This window comes from Colletotrichum fructicola (assembly GCF_000319635.2).
Source record: "Colletotrichum fructicola Nara gc5 chromosome Unknown KSG_Nara_v1_contig01, whole genome shotgun sequence".
Taxonomy (NCBI): domain Eukaryota; kingdom Fungi; phylum Ascomycota; class Sordariomycetes; order Glomerellales; family Glomerellaceae; genus Colletotrichum; species Colletotrichum fructicola.
Genome location: NW_027094051.1, coordinates 4,711,919 through 4,728,401, shown reverse-complemented (window position 1 = coordinate 4,728,401; position 16,483 = coordinate 4,711,919). Strand labels below are relative to the sequence as shown.

Here is a 16,483-nt window from a genome sequence, read left to right as displayed (position 1 = left end):
ATGTCTGACAGAGAGCCCAGTGCCCGCGGTCCCAGGGACCTGGATGGCCCTCTTCGCGAGCCGAGGCCCCAGCCTATCGAGCGGGTGACGGATCAGCTCGAGACCCCTTCGCTCGACGACAGAACCTACCGTGTCATTCGCTTGTCCAACAAGCTTGAGGCCCTGCTGGTTCACGATCCAGAGACAGACAAGGCCAGCGCCGCCCTTGACGTCAATGTCGGAAACTTCAGCGACGAAGAGGATATGCCCGGCATGGCCCATGCCGTGGAACATGTACGCTTCTCCACACACACAAAGAAACCCCCTCGCAATCGCTTCCCTCGGCTGACAATTGTTTGCGCAGCTTCTGTTCATGGGCACCAAGAAGTTCCCTGTAGAAAACGAATACTCCCAGTACCTCGCCTCCAACTCTGGCAGCTCAAACGCATACACGGGAGCAACCTCCACCAACTACTTTTTCGATGTCTCTGCAAAGCCTGCTAACGACCAGGAGCCCTCGGCCTCGAACCCCTCCCCCTTCAAGGGTGCGCTCGACCGCTTCGCCCAGTTCTTTATCGAGCCTCTCTTCCTCGAATCGACCCTGGACCGAGAGTTGCGCGCAGTCGACTCCGAGAACAAGAAGAACCTCCAGAGCGACCAATGGCGACTGCACCAGCTTGAGAAGAGCCTTTCCAACCCCAAGCACCCCTTCTGCCACTTTTCGACCGGCAACTTCGAGGTTCTCAAGGCCCAGCCAGAGGCTAAGGGCGTCAATGTTCGGGCCAAGTTTATGGAGTTCCACGAGAAGCACTACTCAGCGAACAGGATGAAGTTGGTGGTTCTGGGACGGGAGCCTTTGGACGTTTTGGAGGACTGGGTCGTAGAGTTGTTTGCTGGGGTCCCCAATAAGAATCTGGTGCCGAACCGCTGGGAGGCCGAGGTGCCCTTCCGCGAAAGCGAGCTCGGTGTGCAGGTGTTCGCCAAGCCGGTGATGGACTCGCGCGAACTGAACCTCTTTTTCCCGTTCCTCGACGAGGAGAACATGTTCGAGTCGCAGCCCAGCCGATACGTCAGCCACCTGATCGGCCACGAGGGACCTGGAAGTATTATGGCCTATGTCAAGGAGAAGGGTTGGGCCAACGGTCTAAGTGCCGGCGCATACCCAGTCTGTCCGGGCACCCCTGGTATCTTTGACTGCCAGATTCGCCTGACCGAGGAGGTGAGCTTGGAATTCGCCGATCTTACTATGGCCTCACATGCTGACGCAAACCACAGGGCCTCAAGAACTACAAGGAGATCGTCAAGATCTTCTTCCAATACGTCTCTCTTCTCCGGGAGTCGCCGCCCCAAGAGTGGATTTTTGATGAGCAGAAGGGCATGGCCGATGTTGACTTCAAGTTTAAACAAAAGACGCCAGCAAGCCGCTTCACCAGCAAGACTAGTGCCGTCATGCAGAAGCCGCTGCCGCGCGAGTGGCTTCTCAGTGGATACAGCCGGCTGCGCAAGTTCGACTCTCAACTGATCGACAAGGGACTGGCTTGCTTGAGACCTGATAACTTCCGTTTGACCATCGTGTCGCAGAAGTTCCCTGGCGACTGGGATCAGAAGGAGAAGTGGTACGGCACCGAGTACCGCCGCGAGAAGATTCCCGACGACTTCATGGCAGAGATCAAGAAGGCTGCCTCGAGTTCCGCCTCCGACCGACTCGCAGAGCTTCACCTCCCCCACAAGAACAATTTCATACCCACCAAGCTCGAGGTCGAGAAGAAGGAGGTCAAGGAGCCGGCAGTGGCGCCGCGTGTCGTCCGAAACGACAGCATCGCTCGGACGTGGTTCAAGAAAGATGACACATTCTGGGTGCCCAAGGCGAATCTTGTCATCAGCTGCCGGAACCCCAACATCTACTCGACTGCTGAGAATGCTGTCAAGGCTAGGCTGTTTACCGACCTCGTTAGGGATGCGTTGGAGGCCTACTCGTATGATGCGGAGCTTGCAGGTCTGCAGTACAGTGTCACCCTTGACGCCCGCGGCTTGTTCCTGGACCTCAGTGGGTACAACGACAAGTTGGCGGTTCTCTTGGAGCAGGTTCTCATCACTATGCGCGGCCTCAAGATTAAGGATGAGAGATTCGACATCATCAAGGAGCGCCTAAACCGGGGATACAACAACTGGGAGCTTCAGCAGCCCTTCCACCAGGTGTCAGACTACACAACTTGGCTCAACTCTGAGCGTGACTACGTTGTCGAGGAGTCTTTGGCTGAGCTGCCCAACATCACCGTTGAGGACGTCCGCCAGTTCAAGAAGCAGATGCTTTCACAAGTGCACATTGAAAGCTATGTGCACGGCAATCTGTACAAAGAGGATGCCCTCAAGTTGACTGACATGATTGAGACAATCCTGAAGCCCCGTGAATTGCCACGCCCTCAGTGGCCCGTCATTCGATCTCTTGTTCTCCCCGCTGGATCAAACTACGTTTACAAGAAGACGCTGAAGGACCCAGCAAACGTCAACCACTGCATCGAGGTGTGGCTGTACGTTGGGGATAAGAGCGACCGCATGACGCGGGCAAAGACAATGCTCCTCGACCAGATGACCCATGAGCCGGCATTCGACCAACTCCGAACCAAGGAGCAGTTGGGCTACGTTGTCTTTAGTGGAGTCCGAAGCTTCTCAACAACCTATGGCTTCCGGTTCATCATTCAAAGTGAGCGAGCGCCTGAATACCTCGAGTCGAGGATCGAAGCATTCCTCAACCTCTTCGCCAACAACCTGGACTCCATGTCCGAGACCGATTTCGAGGGCCACAAGCGAAGTTTGATTGTGAAGCGTCTGGAAAAGCTTAAGAACCTTGACCAGGAGAGCAGCCGCCACTGGGCCCAGATCGCCAGTGAATACTACGACTTTGAGCTGAGTGAGTAGACATTCTTGTGTCGAGGATTACGGATGCTGACCCTTTTTCTAGCCCACGAAGATGCCGCCCATATCAAGTTGCTCACGAAGGCAGACATGATTGAGTTCTTCCAGCAGTACATCAAGCCAGGCTCTGCTACACGCGCAAAGCTTTCAGTCCACCTTCATGCCCAGGCGGGTAAGTCGACGGAGACGGAAACCAAGGTGAATGGGGTCAAGAAGGAAGAGAGCGATGCGACGAGCACGCCGGAGCCAGTCCCCATCAAAGACGTGCGTAGTTTCCGGGCGGGTCTGCAGGCGACGCGGGGAGCCCGGCCAGCCAAAGACCTGAGCGAATACGAAGACACGGATGCGAAGCTATGAGCAGCGAGTGGAAGATGGTTGTTCAAGACACAGGCGGCGTTGAGACCAGGGGTGATTACAAGAAGAGACATTTGCTAGAAGGACAACGGACTCAGAGTCTTGTCGAGAGGAGAAGAGTACTGGCACCAAAACAGTTGTTTCGAGCATCGGTTATTACACGCATCCATCGTCAGGATGGGGGGGGGGGGGGGCATGACGTTATGAGGCTTCACGACGGGAATCGGGATAGAGCCCCAAGAGTTGAGCAGCCTGCATTCGTGTACCACAGCCGCCACTATAGCGGGTTGGACAGCAACAAGACTACCTGGGTTTGTGTAGTTAGAAACAGAAGAGAGACCTGCATGTCATATGCTTTTACGAGTAATAGAATGCGAAACCGTGTGTCCGGCCTGTCAAGCAGTCGGGTGATATGCAGAGTCCACACGAGTCAAGAATGAAGGGCATGTGGCGAATGCTGGTTACGCGTCGAGTTGATTGGCAACACCACGGGTTGACTTTTGATTGAGGGTCGACAAGAGAGAGTCTTGCTGCTTTGGTTTTACTTTGTTTTTCCCGCTCCAAATGTGTGGTCTGCAACGAGGGTTTCGAAGATAGGCGGTCAAGAGAGGCTTGGGATGATGTGAAGAAATGCCCTATCAGAGTGAAGGTCTCATGCCGCTTTCCAGCCGAGAATGCCCAAGTCGGCGACAAGAGGCAGGGGCCGACTCTGACGTCAAGCTGGGAGGTCGTGGTAAGAAGTATGTGGGGCCGCGGGGACGCTTTGACGCGGATTTCACTGAATATTCTTCGATCTGTCATGGCAAGTCAGAATTGACGGACGATGGAGGAGACAAGTGGCCATGTTTATTAACATCTGGCTAAAGACATGGTTCCTGCCGAACAAACAGTCCTACCGTTCCTGACAGTTGGACCTGAAGTGCTGTCCGTATTGGAAAAGCTGGAGGAAAGGAACGACAAGAAGCGGTGGGCGGACCCCTGACCATGGACCGATGCATTTACCTTACGTGTACGTACACCACGGAGTGATTTGGGACGGGCCCTAAAAGTCCAAAAAAGAAAAGGAAGGGGGAAACGTGGCACATAGAAGCGCAGAGAGGGTTCCTCTCCAAGCGACATGAGCTTTGAGATGTCACCGGCCTGATATGCTCTGAAGTTGCTCGAATATCAACTGGTTCCGTGTCGTCCTGTCAGGAGGTCAACGGGAACAACACTGGACTTATTACAAGGCTAGGGCTCACGGTAGTAACCTCCGGGCAGCGCAAGGCAACTCCCGGCTCGAACCATGCAGGATTTGCCCAGTGCCGGACTTGGAGGTGCCCGGGTACTGGGTCAAGAAAAGCCCTTCCTTCCCCGCCGTGCCCGCTCCAATACCACGCTTCTTTCCTCCTCAAGAGAAAAAAAAAAAAAAAAGCCGGCTTCAGCGATGAGGATACGCCGAGGAGCTTGAATAGGCAGCTACGATTCGCGGAGTGGCAGTTGGCCTTTCCTTCTTTCCCCTCCCAGATGTGGGGGTAAGCTGCATTGGTGCAGCACGAAATCCCAATTGGCAACCGATTGGATGCATGTACTTTCCCTGAAAGAGTTCTCTACGATTTTTTTATTTATTTTTTTCAAATTTATTATTATTATTATTATTAGTTTCGAATTTTTCTCAACTTTGGTGTAGTTGACCATCACTTCCCTGTTAAAGCATCTCCCCCCTCCCTTTCTCCTTTGCCTCGTGGGTAGGTTGGGGGGGGGATCTGAATTATGAGGCTGGCCACTTGATCCCCGGTGCTAGCAGTGAAGGGCATCCTCCGTCATTTCTTTCTTCTCCCATTCAGTGCACCTGTCCCTCAACTTTTGCAATTCTGCGAAGTAGAACAACAAGAAGTGATTCATTGAGGCATCTCACAGCGGGTTTCTTCATTTTATTTTCTTATGTCTGATCTCTTTGAGAATATAAGTGTATGACAACAACAACAACAACAAAAATCAACATTGTCTGTTCTTACCTTCAAGGCCTCCTATGACACTGACAACCGTCTCACAAGATACGTACCATTTGCTCTAAGCCGCGCCCTCCAAGTCCTCGCCTTACCTAAGTCATTCATCACCCCAGCTTCTACACCTCGTTTCTCGGGCAGAAGGTTGCCAGGACGGACAAAGCCACCCTCCCCTAGGGAAAAAAAAATCCCAGACCCCCTCCAAGCGAGAGTGCTCGCTGCTGGGCAGTCTGTAAAATCGGCCTAATCTGCATCAGCTGTACCGCATCCGCCATCAGCTCCTCCCAATTATTCTAGGTACCAAGGACCTGGGCTTATTACTGGATCTTGCCTGTTCCGCACTGTACGACAACAGACAATCCGGCAGTACTGCAGCAGCAAACGTCCACCAGGGTTGGAACCGCCTCCAATAGCCATCCTCTACAGTGCCTTCTTTCCACAGCACTTGGCAAGGTAGAAAGGCGCAAGCACAGGTCGCAAAGCAGACGCGCGCACATCTGTATCTGATCTGCCCCCAACTCAAACACACACATACCTGCCCGTCGCCTTCTCTTACCTTACCTCACTACGTCTACCACCGTCCACGCCCTTCCGTACCTTACTCACGACTTGGACCAGTTCCTGCCGTTTCCTTGTGGGATCCATTTCCGTACGGTCCTTCCGCCTTCGCCCTCTCACACATACACAAACACTATCTCTCTCTCCTCCCACCCCACAAGCCCCGATGCGCAGTCCGCTTGGAGGTCCTCAGCTGTAGTTTTCCACCGCCCTGTCGACCTGGACCTCTACTTAATTTTTCCCCCGTCCTTCTGTTCTGTGCTTTTGCCCTGGGTCTGTCTGCCATCCGCCAAACAGACCTGCTGCTTGAACGACTGGCTGGCTGCACTGCACTACTAATGCAAGACGCCTTCTCCCATCTGCTTTCGCTACACTTGGATTTCCCCCGCCGCCATCCCGGAGCTGCACAGGCAGCTCGCCTTCACCACGTCTTCCTCAAAGAAGAGAAAGCTCTCCCGCAACCAGTCCTGCGACGACCAAGTGCCTAGCACCAGCACTTCCTCCCCCGCCGACACCGTCCTCCCGTCGTGCGAGCCAAACGACGACCCGGCCTTCTCCTTCTCCGCTGCGTCAACCGACGGCCGGTCGACTCCCACCTACGCTCGCAGCGACTCTGTCCCGGCTTCAAGCTTGCCTGCGCGTCTGCAAACCGGCTCTCTTGTCTCCGCCGACTACGCATCCAGCACCGCCTCGTCGCCTTGCGGTGTCGCCGATCTCTCCATCGACAGCGATCGAGGGGACATATCCGGCCCCGAAACTGGCACTGCGCTGACCTACCACTTAGCCAGAAGCCGGTCTCCTTTCAACGTCTCCCGCCGAGCCATCATGACCAGTGATGCCAACCCTCACCAACGTTCTTCCTCGCCCTTGAAACGACGTGCTTCCAGCATGGACCCCGACGCCGACGTTGAGATGAAGGAGGACGTCGAGATGACCCCGGCCCAAACGACCGAGGACCCCGAGAGTGCCCCGTCTACCTCCAAAACACACCTGCCCCGCGCCATGAGCGTCGATTTGCCCGACAACGCTGCGAACGGTCATTCCGGTGCACCCAAAGACAAGGGTAGGATCCATCTTTCAGACAAGCTTAATCGTTGTTTGCTGACCAAACTGTTGCAGATATTCCTCCGCTGCCAGAGCAGATCAAGACGATTCAGACACTTCTCAAGGCTTTCAACGACGAGCCCCCCAAAGCAGGCACTGTTGCGTACATTGTGTCGAGATCGTGGGTGGAAAAGGCGCTAGCGCTGGGTGGAGACCCCAAATTTGCAAAGAAAGAGGCGTCAGACGAGCCACTGGGACCTGTCGACAATTCGGGCGTGATCCTCGAGGTTCTGAAGCAACCCAATGGCGATGACTTTGTGCGGATGAAGCCCGGCGTCAGCTTGGAGGAATGCGAACTCTTTCCCGAAGATGCCTGGACGCTTGTGTCTGAGTGGTATGGTGTGAAGGAAGGCCAAAAGCCCATTGTTCGTCTTGCTATCAACACGGCGACCGACGCTGCAAGCCCTGCCAACATCATGTTCGAGCTTCATCCTCCCATTTTCACGGTTCACAGGGTCGAATCGCCTGCCAGTCCCTTCCAGGTTAATGACGAGCTCAAGGCCAAGGGCCCGTTCGTATTGGCCCGAAGCTCCACCATGCCGTATAATGCGTTTTACAAGGAGTTGAAGCAGCTCATGGGTATTCCCCTTGACCGCAAGATCCGTGTGTGGCAAGTCTTGCAGAAGCCGACCACGCCAGTTGTGCAGGACCTGTCGCCCCCGTCTACGTTGACGCCGCCCGAGTCACCCAACCCCGACAAGCAGGCCGAAACCTCGGCCGACCCCTGGCAAAAGCTGCTGATTAGACCGACTGTCCTCACGGCTCTTGCTAGAGACACTGAGCGCGTTCAGGTTACGGCGGATGACAGGACAGGCGACGAAAACTACAACGGCCGTTCTCCCGTGTCTTTCTACGGGCTATCGCAGGACTGCATCCTTGTCGTTGATGAACAGTACAGTGCCAACTCCTGGGTGTCCGGCTTGGGCAAGAAAACCGCCAACGACAAGGTCATTGCCTCACGAGGTAGCGCCTCGAGCTTGACTACACAAGGGAAAGGCACCAGTGGCCGAAACAGCCCTGCTCCGGGGCCTGTTACTAGAGGTCGGACCCAGCAGAAGAAGCCAGGCAGAGGTCTTGGCGCCGTCGGTCTCCAAAATCTGGGTAATACTTGCTACATGAACTCGGCTCTTCAGTGCGTTCGCAGCGTTGAGGAATTGACAAAGTACTTCCTGACCGGCGAGTACGAGAAGGAAATCAACAAGGCCAACGCGCTTGGCTACAAGGGACAGGTCGCAATGGCATACGGCAATCTTCTCAAGGAGATCTACGCGGAGTCAAGAGGCGCCGTAAGCCCGCGCGACTTCAAGAACACTGTCGGCCGCGCTCGCAGCACGTTCCAGGGCTGGGGTCAGCAGGACACTCAAGAGTTCCTCGGGTTTCTTCTCGACGCCCTGCAGGAAGATCTGAGCCGCATCAAGAAGAAGCCGTACATTGAGAAGCCTGATTCTACCGATGAGATGATTGGCGATGAGGCGGCCATCCGAAAGATGGCGGAAGAGGTGTGGGACATCACGCGCAAGCGTGACGACTCAGTTGTCGCGGACCTCTTCACCGGACTGTACAAGTCGACTCTGAAGTGCCCCGTCTGCGACAAGATCTCCATCACTTTCGACCCCTTTAGCAATCTGACCTTGCCGCTTCCCGTGGAGGACATGTGGAGTAGAACTGTCAAATTCCTGCCATTGAACGATGCGCCTGTACAGATCGAGGTTGAGCTGTCAAAGCACAGCGCCATTGAGGGGCTCAAGAAGGCCATCTCGGATAAGACTGGCGTGCCTGTGGAGCTGTTACTAGGAGCTGAAGAGTTTAAGGGCAAATTCTTCAAGGTCTACGACGATAGCAGCGATGTGTCGGATGAGATCCAGTCCAACGACATTCCCACTTTCCACGAGCTTGAGGTAGCACCAACGAACTATCCTCCCAAGCAAAAGAAGATGGGTGCGCCTACTTCTATGCTAGACATCAGCGACGAGCCCTATGTCGATCCTCTCACCGAGCGAATGGTCGTCACTGTCCTTCACCGCAAGCGCAATAACAACAACACCTACCGCATGAGGTCAGACGATGTGGCCTCGCCTCCCCACTTCATCGTTCTCACTCCCGAGGAAGTAAGTGGACACCCTGTGTTGTCAATAGTCTTGTGCTAACCAGAACAGTCTCGGAACGAGGACGCCATTCGCCGCAAGATCTTGGAAAAGGTGGCGACATTCTCTACTTGGTCCGAATTCTCCGAGAACGACGACAGCATCGATGCCGACATGGTCATCACGTCCCAGTCCGACGCTGATTCATCGGGGGACAGTAAGATTGTCTCCCACTCAGTAGAAGGAGAAGATGACTTAGTTGATGTCTCCATGGTCGCACGCGGGCAAAAGTCGAATGGCCGACAAGCTCTGAAACAGTTTAACACCACTCGCCCCAAATGGGTCAACAGCAGCGCCTACCTTCCGCCTCAGCTGCAGAACCTATTTGAGCTCAGCTTTTTCAACGAGAATGGTGACTCGCCGCTGCCAACCGGTTGGAACTCAGTCGACGACAACAAGAACTTCCGCACTCTGGCTTCTAGGGCACCCGAGACCACGCCCGAGGCAGACTCCAACAGCCCTGGTTCTTCCCACACCGCTGACAGTGAACACGAGAGTGTGAGCGAGGAGCAATCTCCACAGTCGGTTGAGGAGCAGACCCGCATGGCAGACGAGTCGGAGGAGGATGAGCCGGTCCGACTCCCTCCCAAGGTAAGCATTCTCCCGTTTCTAACCACAGGGTCCACATCTGACTTGAAGTAGGCCGCTCGTGGTAGAGGCAACCATAAGGTTGGTGGAGCCCGCCGCAAGTTCAACAAGGGCAACAAGACATACGGCAAGAAGGGCAACAAGCGTCGCAATAAGGAGCTGCGGAACAGCAAGGAGCAGTCCTACAATATTGTCGACGTTGCGCCCCAGCCATCGCCGTTGGACGAAGTTCCCGGTGGCCCCCTCATCCGTCTTGGCGAGGGCATCATCGTCGACTGGACCGAAGAGTCTTGGGACATGGTCTTTGGTAAGGAAGATCGCGACGACGACACTCGCGGCCAGAGGACCTTTGTCGAACCCGAGAAACTTGAGGACCAAGCTCTCGAGCAGAAGCGTAAGACGCGAATGGCTCGTAAGAAGCAGGGAATTACTCTTGAGGAATGCTTGGACGAGTTCGAGAAGGCCGAAGTGTTGTCTGAGCAGGACATGTGGTACTGCCCACGCTGCAAAGAGCACCGACGTGCCAGCAAAAAGTTCGACCTTTGGAAAACGCCAGACATCCTCATTGTCCACCTGAAGAGATTCAGCAGCTCAGGTTGGCGCCGCGACAAGCTTGATGTTCTGGTCGACTTCCCCATCGAAGGTCTCGATCTACACAAGCGCGTCCTCTGCCAAGAGACGGGTAAGGAAGAGATCTACGACCTCATTGCCGTCGATGACCATTTCGGCGGCCTCGGTGGCGGTCACTATACGGCGTACGGACGTAACTTTGTCGATGGACAGTGGTACAACTACAACGGTACGTGAGGCCCTGCGGCTAAAACGCAGCCAAGCTAATGAGAACCCAGACACGTCGGTTAGCAAGACATCGCCTGAGAGTGTTATCACCAAGGCAGCGTACCTGCTGTTCTACCGCCGCCGCTCAGACGGCCCCTTGGGCGGTCCCCGTTTCAAGGAAATCTTCGACAAGTTCGACAAGGGCGGCGAAGATGACGAAGAGGGAGACACCAGCTCGGGGGAAGATCAACGTCTCGCCGGGGGCTCCTCCCTAACTGGATCGTCGAGACTTGGGACCGGAGCCGAAGCAACTCTCCCGCGCGGAAATCGTGGTTTGGCTAGTAGCACAATGGCCACGGTGTCGCGCGAGACAGAGGATGAGCTCCCGCCTTATGAAGGCAGCTCGAGCACGAACGTTGGCAGTGAGAATATCCAGAACAGCATCGAAGACGAAGGCATCGGTATGACTGACAACTTTGCTGGATCGAACGGATTTCAGGCAACACAGACATGGAACTGGAACTCCCTGAGCTCCAATGATGGCCCGGCCAACTCTCTCGGGATGGAAGGCTACGCCAGCGATGACGCCCAGCCTGACTCTTCGGACGACAGGGACAACGATACGGACATGCAGTTTGACGAGACCCTTGGAGAATACGGGGATGCGACTCATGAGGAAGCGCCACCGCCACCGGATTTTAGCGCGCAAATCGGACTCTCTGAGATCCAGAATGCGGCATGGGAGCGTCAAAACAAGGACAAGGTCATCTCGGTCCCCGCTGTCGATGACGATGTCGCTTCCACTGAAGCAGCGGAGATCCATCTCGAGGACGAGGCGGACCAGCGTCCTCGGTCCTAGTTGCCGCGGCGACTTGGGGTTTGCTCTAGGTTTTTCCAACAAAAGGGGTCGTCTTAGCCGAGCGGTCCGCCATGCTTGACGAGTCGGGCGAGGGTAAGAAAAGACTACCGGGTACGCATTTCAATACGGAAACCCGGTGTGCATACGAGTCTATGAACACGGTTAGTGAAGGCATTACAAAAAAAGCAGAGAGGATACAATGAGGCGTAAATAGAGATAGACCTCTCATGCCCTGGCATACATCAGGCCATACTTTTGGCCTTGACGTTTTTCTTGGAGTCTCGGATGCATGAGGATACGGGTGTATGACTTTTGATTATTACGGTACGCTATACAGAGAATATAGCAGATTCGTAAGAGTTACCCAGCGTTTGCCTCGCCATGTGCTTGTGCCTCTCGGAAGTGTCAACCATCGATGCAGTGAACGTCGTCCCCAGGGACCTTTGTAGACCATGACTTGAGTGGCCCCTTCAATCCCCTTCGAAACACTCCTGTTTGGTAACCTGTTGTTGTTCTCGGTGGCATTTGGGCTCTCCCGAGGCACCGTCATCAAGCATCATGATCAGGGGACAAGATCCGGCACATGGTGTTACATCGCCAGGGGCTAGTCACAGTGGCCCTAGGTTTAGGAGACGTAATTCTTCCGAAGAACTTTGTTATTTGAGCGAAAAGTGATGCAGGATAATTGCAATGACAACGGCGGCAATGACGAAGACGAAGAGGACGCGTCAGTAACAATGACCAAAGCAACGACGACTATAGCGATGGAACGATGAAATGATGCTTCGAATTACGTCAGTAGTAATCGATGTAGATACATCACTGGCGACTTTAGGAGGTGTAACTTATATTTTCTGGACGTGATGCTTAGCAAGGTGTGCAATATTCTCCTCCCTGATCAGCAGGATACATGCAGTGAATGCAGGGGGTCGCCGAGCAAGACGATAGATTCTCGTCTGAAAGGGTTCAGGCATCTAGGCCAGGGTGGGCTGGTGCTTTCAAGCTGATAGTTGTGAAGGGGTTTCATTCTGATGATAACGGCAACAGCACCGAGCAGGGACGGACGGAATAAAAAGAGGTGGAACTATGGGCGTACAGGAGCTTCTATGGACAGAATTAGATCCAAGGTCTCGTTGATGATGTGCGACGTAGACTCTAATGGAGGGTGGGTTTATCTTTGTATCTAGTCTAATTATGTTCTGCCTTTAAAGGTAATGACAGAATGTTCATTTTGATATAAATAGCATTTTATATAAGTTTTGTTTGCTGGGTAGTGTCAGTTGACTATCCGGGCAGTGTCTACCACGTATACGTGTAATCCGTCCGCGTCGTCTGTCATCGTCTCGTCTGTTATCGTTATTATTATCGCTTCCCCTGTCATTTTCTCTACTGCTATTATCCTTATTGAAGTATCAACTTTACTACAACAGTAAGAGTAATAACGACAGAAATGACAGCCATAAGAAGAAGAATAATAACAGCAGAGATGACAGATGAAAATAGTGACGACAGGAAGAATTACAAGGGGAGTTAAACTAATGGGATCAAGGATAGAAAAGGGGGATAGCGACAGCAATAATAACAGTGAGGATGATAACAGTGAGGATGATAACAGTGAGGATGATAACAGTGAGGATGATAACAGTGAGGATGATAACAGTGAGGATGATAACAGTGAGGATGATAATAGTGAGGATAATAATAATAATAACTAGAATAATAACAACATATAGAAAGAGCCTTAGGTTTCTCGTCTCTCGCTGTTCTCGCTAACTTAGCGACCTAAGTGGGGAGGGAGAGCATCGTGGGCTTCATATTCACTTTGAGCGCCTCATCCGGACATAATCATCAGCATCCTCGATAGTCTAGTGGTGAGGATATCGGCTTGTCACTCATACGATGCGCCGGGGACCGGGGTTCAATTCCCCGTCGAGGAGTTTCTCTTTTGCTTTTTTACGATGTGTCTGTCAATTGGGGGCATTGTTCTAAGTCTTTCGCAACTTTTTTCTTCTTCTCCATTTTCTGACAATACTCAAAGAGGCAGGTTATGTTACACGCAGGCCACTCCTGAGTTTCAAGCGCACAGCAGATCACCAACAAACCCCTGCTCGGGCATGCCGAGTGCTACAACGTCTAGAACCACATTGTCAAAGTCTGGACACCCGAGTTGAAGATCCCGTCTGAAGGCCCCCCCAATGTATCTATTCAATACAATCAACCACGAAGCTTCTTCAAAAGGGATGCCAGGATGCCCTTTTTTCGGCTGTTGAAGATCAACCTCTTGAGTCCGGATCATGCCGGTGAGCATTGACGATGCAATGTAAACCACGCTCAGAACCCATGCTCCCTGGTTCAACAACTCGGGACCTCAGTCCACAAGCAGGCAAGCCGCGGCAACCAGCCTCAATGTATCCGGATCAACATGTCAACAACTCTAAAAAGATGTGACTTTTTCCAACGATCTGAACCGGACGAACAAGTCCCAAGTCACGGCTTGAGTCTTCAAGTGGACATGCCAGCGTCCGGGGTAGATGGCTCCTTCTCAAACTCTAAGGGAAGCATAACCAACCTGTCGGTTTTCGCCGCACGTTGATTCAAGTCTTTTTTATTCACAGAACGACCCCAGGCTTTGCAACCCTAATCCCTCCACCGTTCGTCGTGAACAAGCCTTTTCCGCCTGATTCATCTTTCTCGGCTAATAGGATCGCAAAATACGACAGCACAAGGTGGGGGAAAAAAAGTCCCTGCCCCTGGGTTGGAGGGGGGTTTGAGGGGCAGCATCATCTGAAGCAGAGTCCCCTCTCGGATGCCGCGCCGAGCTCCGTCTCAGACGAACACGTCCCGAAACCCCAAGGGGCAGTGGATTAATCTCAACGGCGCGCAGGGGACAATCTTCGTCAACAGCCCTACGTCTTGCAGACAACGGTGAAGCGTGTGTGTATGTGTGTGTGCCTGCGAGTGTTCACCCGGCGACTTGAGGACCGACTGAAGCACGCGACTACGACTATATGGTAACTCCGTTGCGAACGTACATGCAGCTTCGCCGTTTGACTGCAGACTACTTGGCTTGGACTCACTTGCATCACATTTGCATGAGCGAATGCGAAAAGGAACACTGACGAGCCGATGTTCGACGAGGAACGGCAGCAGAGAGAGCTCTTGCGTCCTGCACGAAATCCTTCTCCCTTTTTCGAAACTTGAACGCTGATTTCTGCTGTCAAAGACGAGAGGGTGGAAAATTGTATGCAGGAACCACAGTATGAGACGTTTGATCAGATGTGCCATCCATAGTTGGGCACGGTCTGAAGGTTTCTAATTAAGTGACCCTCTGCGGTTCCCGCTTGGACGAGCACGGACACCGGTTGTCGTTAGTCTGCGAGGTGAGAGAAATAGACGCAGATGAGTGTTCATCAACTGCCAACGGTTCTCGAACGATGGTCGTATCGTAGGCATGTCCATGACGGAGAGGGCCCGGAAGGGCCGAGCGACGGCCGGCAAGCATTTTGAGACTATTTGATGGAGAATAGCTGACGTGCTCACGATCAAGACATCCGACGATGGGGCTCAAGCACAGAATGGTCTGTCAAAGTGGGCAGACTTCGAAGGGGTCAGTCAGATGGGCAGCATAGGAAAGGTCTGGGGATGGGGGGCCTTTACCGGATCGACAGGGCTGAAACGGAAATGGACGAACGCAACTGCCAGTGGCCTCGACCGAGCGCTCTGGAGTGGAAAGGGAAATAACAAGAAAATATTCTTCAATGTGTTCCGCGGTCTCGGAATCCTGACCCTTCGCTCCCGGAGATAAGGTTACTGTTGTCAAGTTGTCAATCACAACCGCATCGTGACAGGTGCAATCGCGCATACGCATCGCAGCTTATCTCTCACCTGTCCGTGTCGCTAGGCAGGCAAAGTGGCCCCCGTCGGGATACCTGCCCCTCTGAGCAAGGGCACGTGGACAGCTAGACTACCGATATGGGATGAATGGGGAATGGGGATTGGGGAACCCGGATGCTCAGTTGACAGGCCACGGGATTTTGCCTGCGCCAGTAGACAGAATGGGCGATGGCGATATCTGGCGTCGTGCTATCAGCGGGTAGCAATGAGCGAGGTGGTCGTCCAGCGAGACCGCCTATTTTTCCTGTGCTAGAGACTACTTTTCCTGTAGCTATACTCTAATCACTTTACCGTCGTCTTCGTCGTTGCTATCGTCCTCATCGTCACTATTGGGCCGCTACAATCGCTTTCAATAGGAGTGATTAAGTGCACAGGAAATATAGCCGCGCAGACACAGGAATATTAGGTGGTCTCCGTCCAGTGTGGGCTGGAACACTGCACGTGTCTCAGGTAGGCGTATTGCGCCGAAGCCATTACCCAGTGAGAATCGAGCACTTGGGATGACGGTGTCACGAAGCCGAGGCTGAGTCTTCTAGATGGTGCAACGAAGAACTCAACTGCTGACGAACCAACCAACGATTAAAGCGCAAAGAAAAAAAAAGAAAAAAAAAGAAAAAGGGAGGCATGGGCTGGGCGACCGAAATGGTGGCCCACGAGTCGTCCGGCAGCCAACCGTCCCGGCACCAAACTGAAAATAGGCTCTCTGCCGTCGCCGCCGCCCCCCCAAGACGATGAACCGGGCCAACAGTGTGACTGCAGGCGCCTGATCCGCGGCTGGGCTTGTAAGTTGTCACAACTCTTCCTTCTTCGTTGCAACTGATCGGCGGGCTGGTGGTGCGGGTGCGGAAGGTCCGGGGAACGATACAGCGGCACTTCTCAGGCGGAGAGGATGCTTTTTCGGAGGGCGCGGGCGCAGAGTTGCGGGCGCGTTGGAGGGTAGTGCAGCCCGGCCGATGTCAGTTGCAGACGACCAAGTAGCGGCCGGGACGATGGTGTTTGTGCGCAGGTGGGGGTAGACGGTGTGTATGTTTGTCTCAAGTCGTCAACTTCCAAGTCAGTTACCAACGTTGGGGCCGGGCATCGTGACTCTATGGTCAGAGTCTTGGGAGAAAGAAGAAGAAAGCGAGGCCGTCGCAGACGACATTGGTGCAGACTTGGACGCTTTGTGGGTTCATGGGCAGAATGCCGGGCGGCTGGATTGCTGCCCTTGCAGGAGAATGTGGCAGCGGAGAAGATGGCAGTTCGAGCGCGGCCGAGTTTAGACCTGCACGCCGCTTCACCATCCAAGCCCGCGATAGGCTGGCATACTTGGAGGGGGTTCA

At 53.8% G+C, this 16,483-nt stretch overlaps 4 protein-coding genes across 4 annotated transcripts; 3 read left to right on the top strand and 1 right to left on the bottom strand.

Moving 5' to 3' along the window:
• CGGC5_v001328 (putative zinc protease mug138) lies at positions 1–3,252 on the top strand (the record flags this gene model as incomplete). The annotated part of the gene is made up of 4 exons (XM_032034356.1): positions 1–273; positions 344–1,198; positions 1,255–2,890; positions 2,942–3,252. The coding sequence occupies 4 exons, from the start codon at positions 1–3 to the stop codon at positions 3,250–3,252; spliced, it is 3,075 nt and encodes a 1,024-aa protein (XP_031886336.1).
• A 2,709-nt stretch (positions 3,253–5,961) lies between these two features.
• ubp12 (putative ubiquitin carboxyl-terminal hydrolase 12) lies at positions 5,962–10,948 on the top strand (the record flags this gene model as incomplete). The annotated part of the gene is made up of 7 exons (XM_032026350.2): positions 5,962–5,990; positions 6,206–6,858; positions 6,915–9,007; positions 9,056–9,634; positions 9,686–10,430; positions 10,480–10,830; positions 10,908–10,948. 7 exons carry the CDS (start codon positions 5,962–5,964, stop codon positions 10,946–10,948), a joined length of 4,491 nt encoding a protein of 1,496 aa, XP_031877176.2.
• A 22-nt stretch (positions 10,949–10,970) lies between these two features.
• Positions 10,971–11,267, top strand: CGGC5_v001326 (uncharacterized protein; the record flags this gene model as incomplete). Its single annotated transcript, XM_032026349.1, has 1 exon — positions 10,971–11,267. One exon carries the CDS (start codon positions 10,971–10,973, stop codon positions 11,265–11,267), a length of 297 nt encoding a protein of 98 aa, XP_031877168.1.
• Positions 11,268–14,850: 3,583 nt separating this feature from the next.
• CGGC5_v001325 (uncharacterized protein) lies at positions 14,851–15,482 on the bottom strand (the record flags this gene model as incomplete). The annotated part of the gene is made up of 4 exons (XM_066150818.1): positions 14,851–14,864; positions 14,925–15,077; positions 15,153–15,204; positions 15,453–15,482. 4 exons carry the CDS (start codon positions 15,480–15,482, stop codon positions 14,851–14,853), a joined length of 249 nt encoding a protein of 82 aa, XP_066009715.1.
• Positions 15,483–16,483: the final 1,001 nt, after the last annotated feature.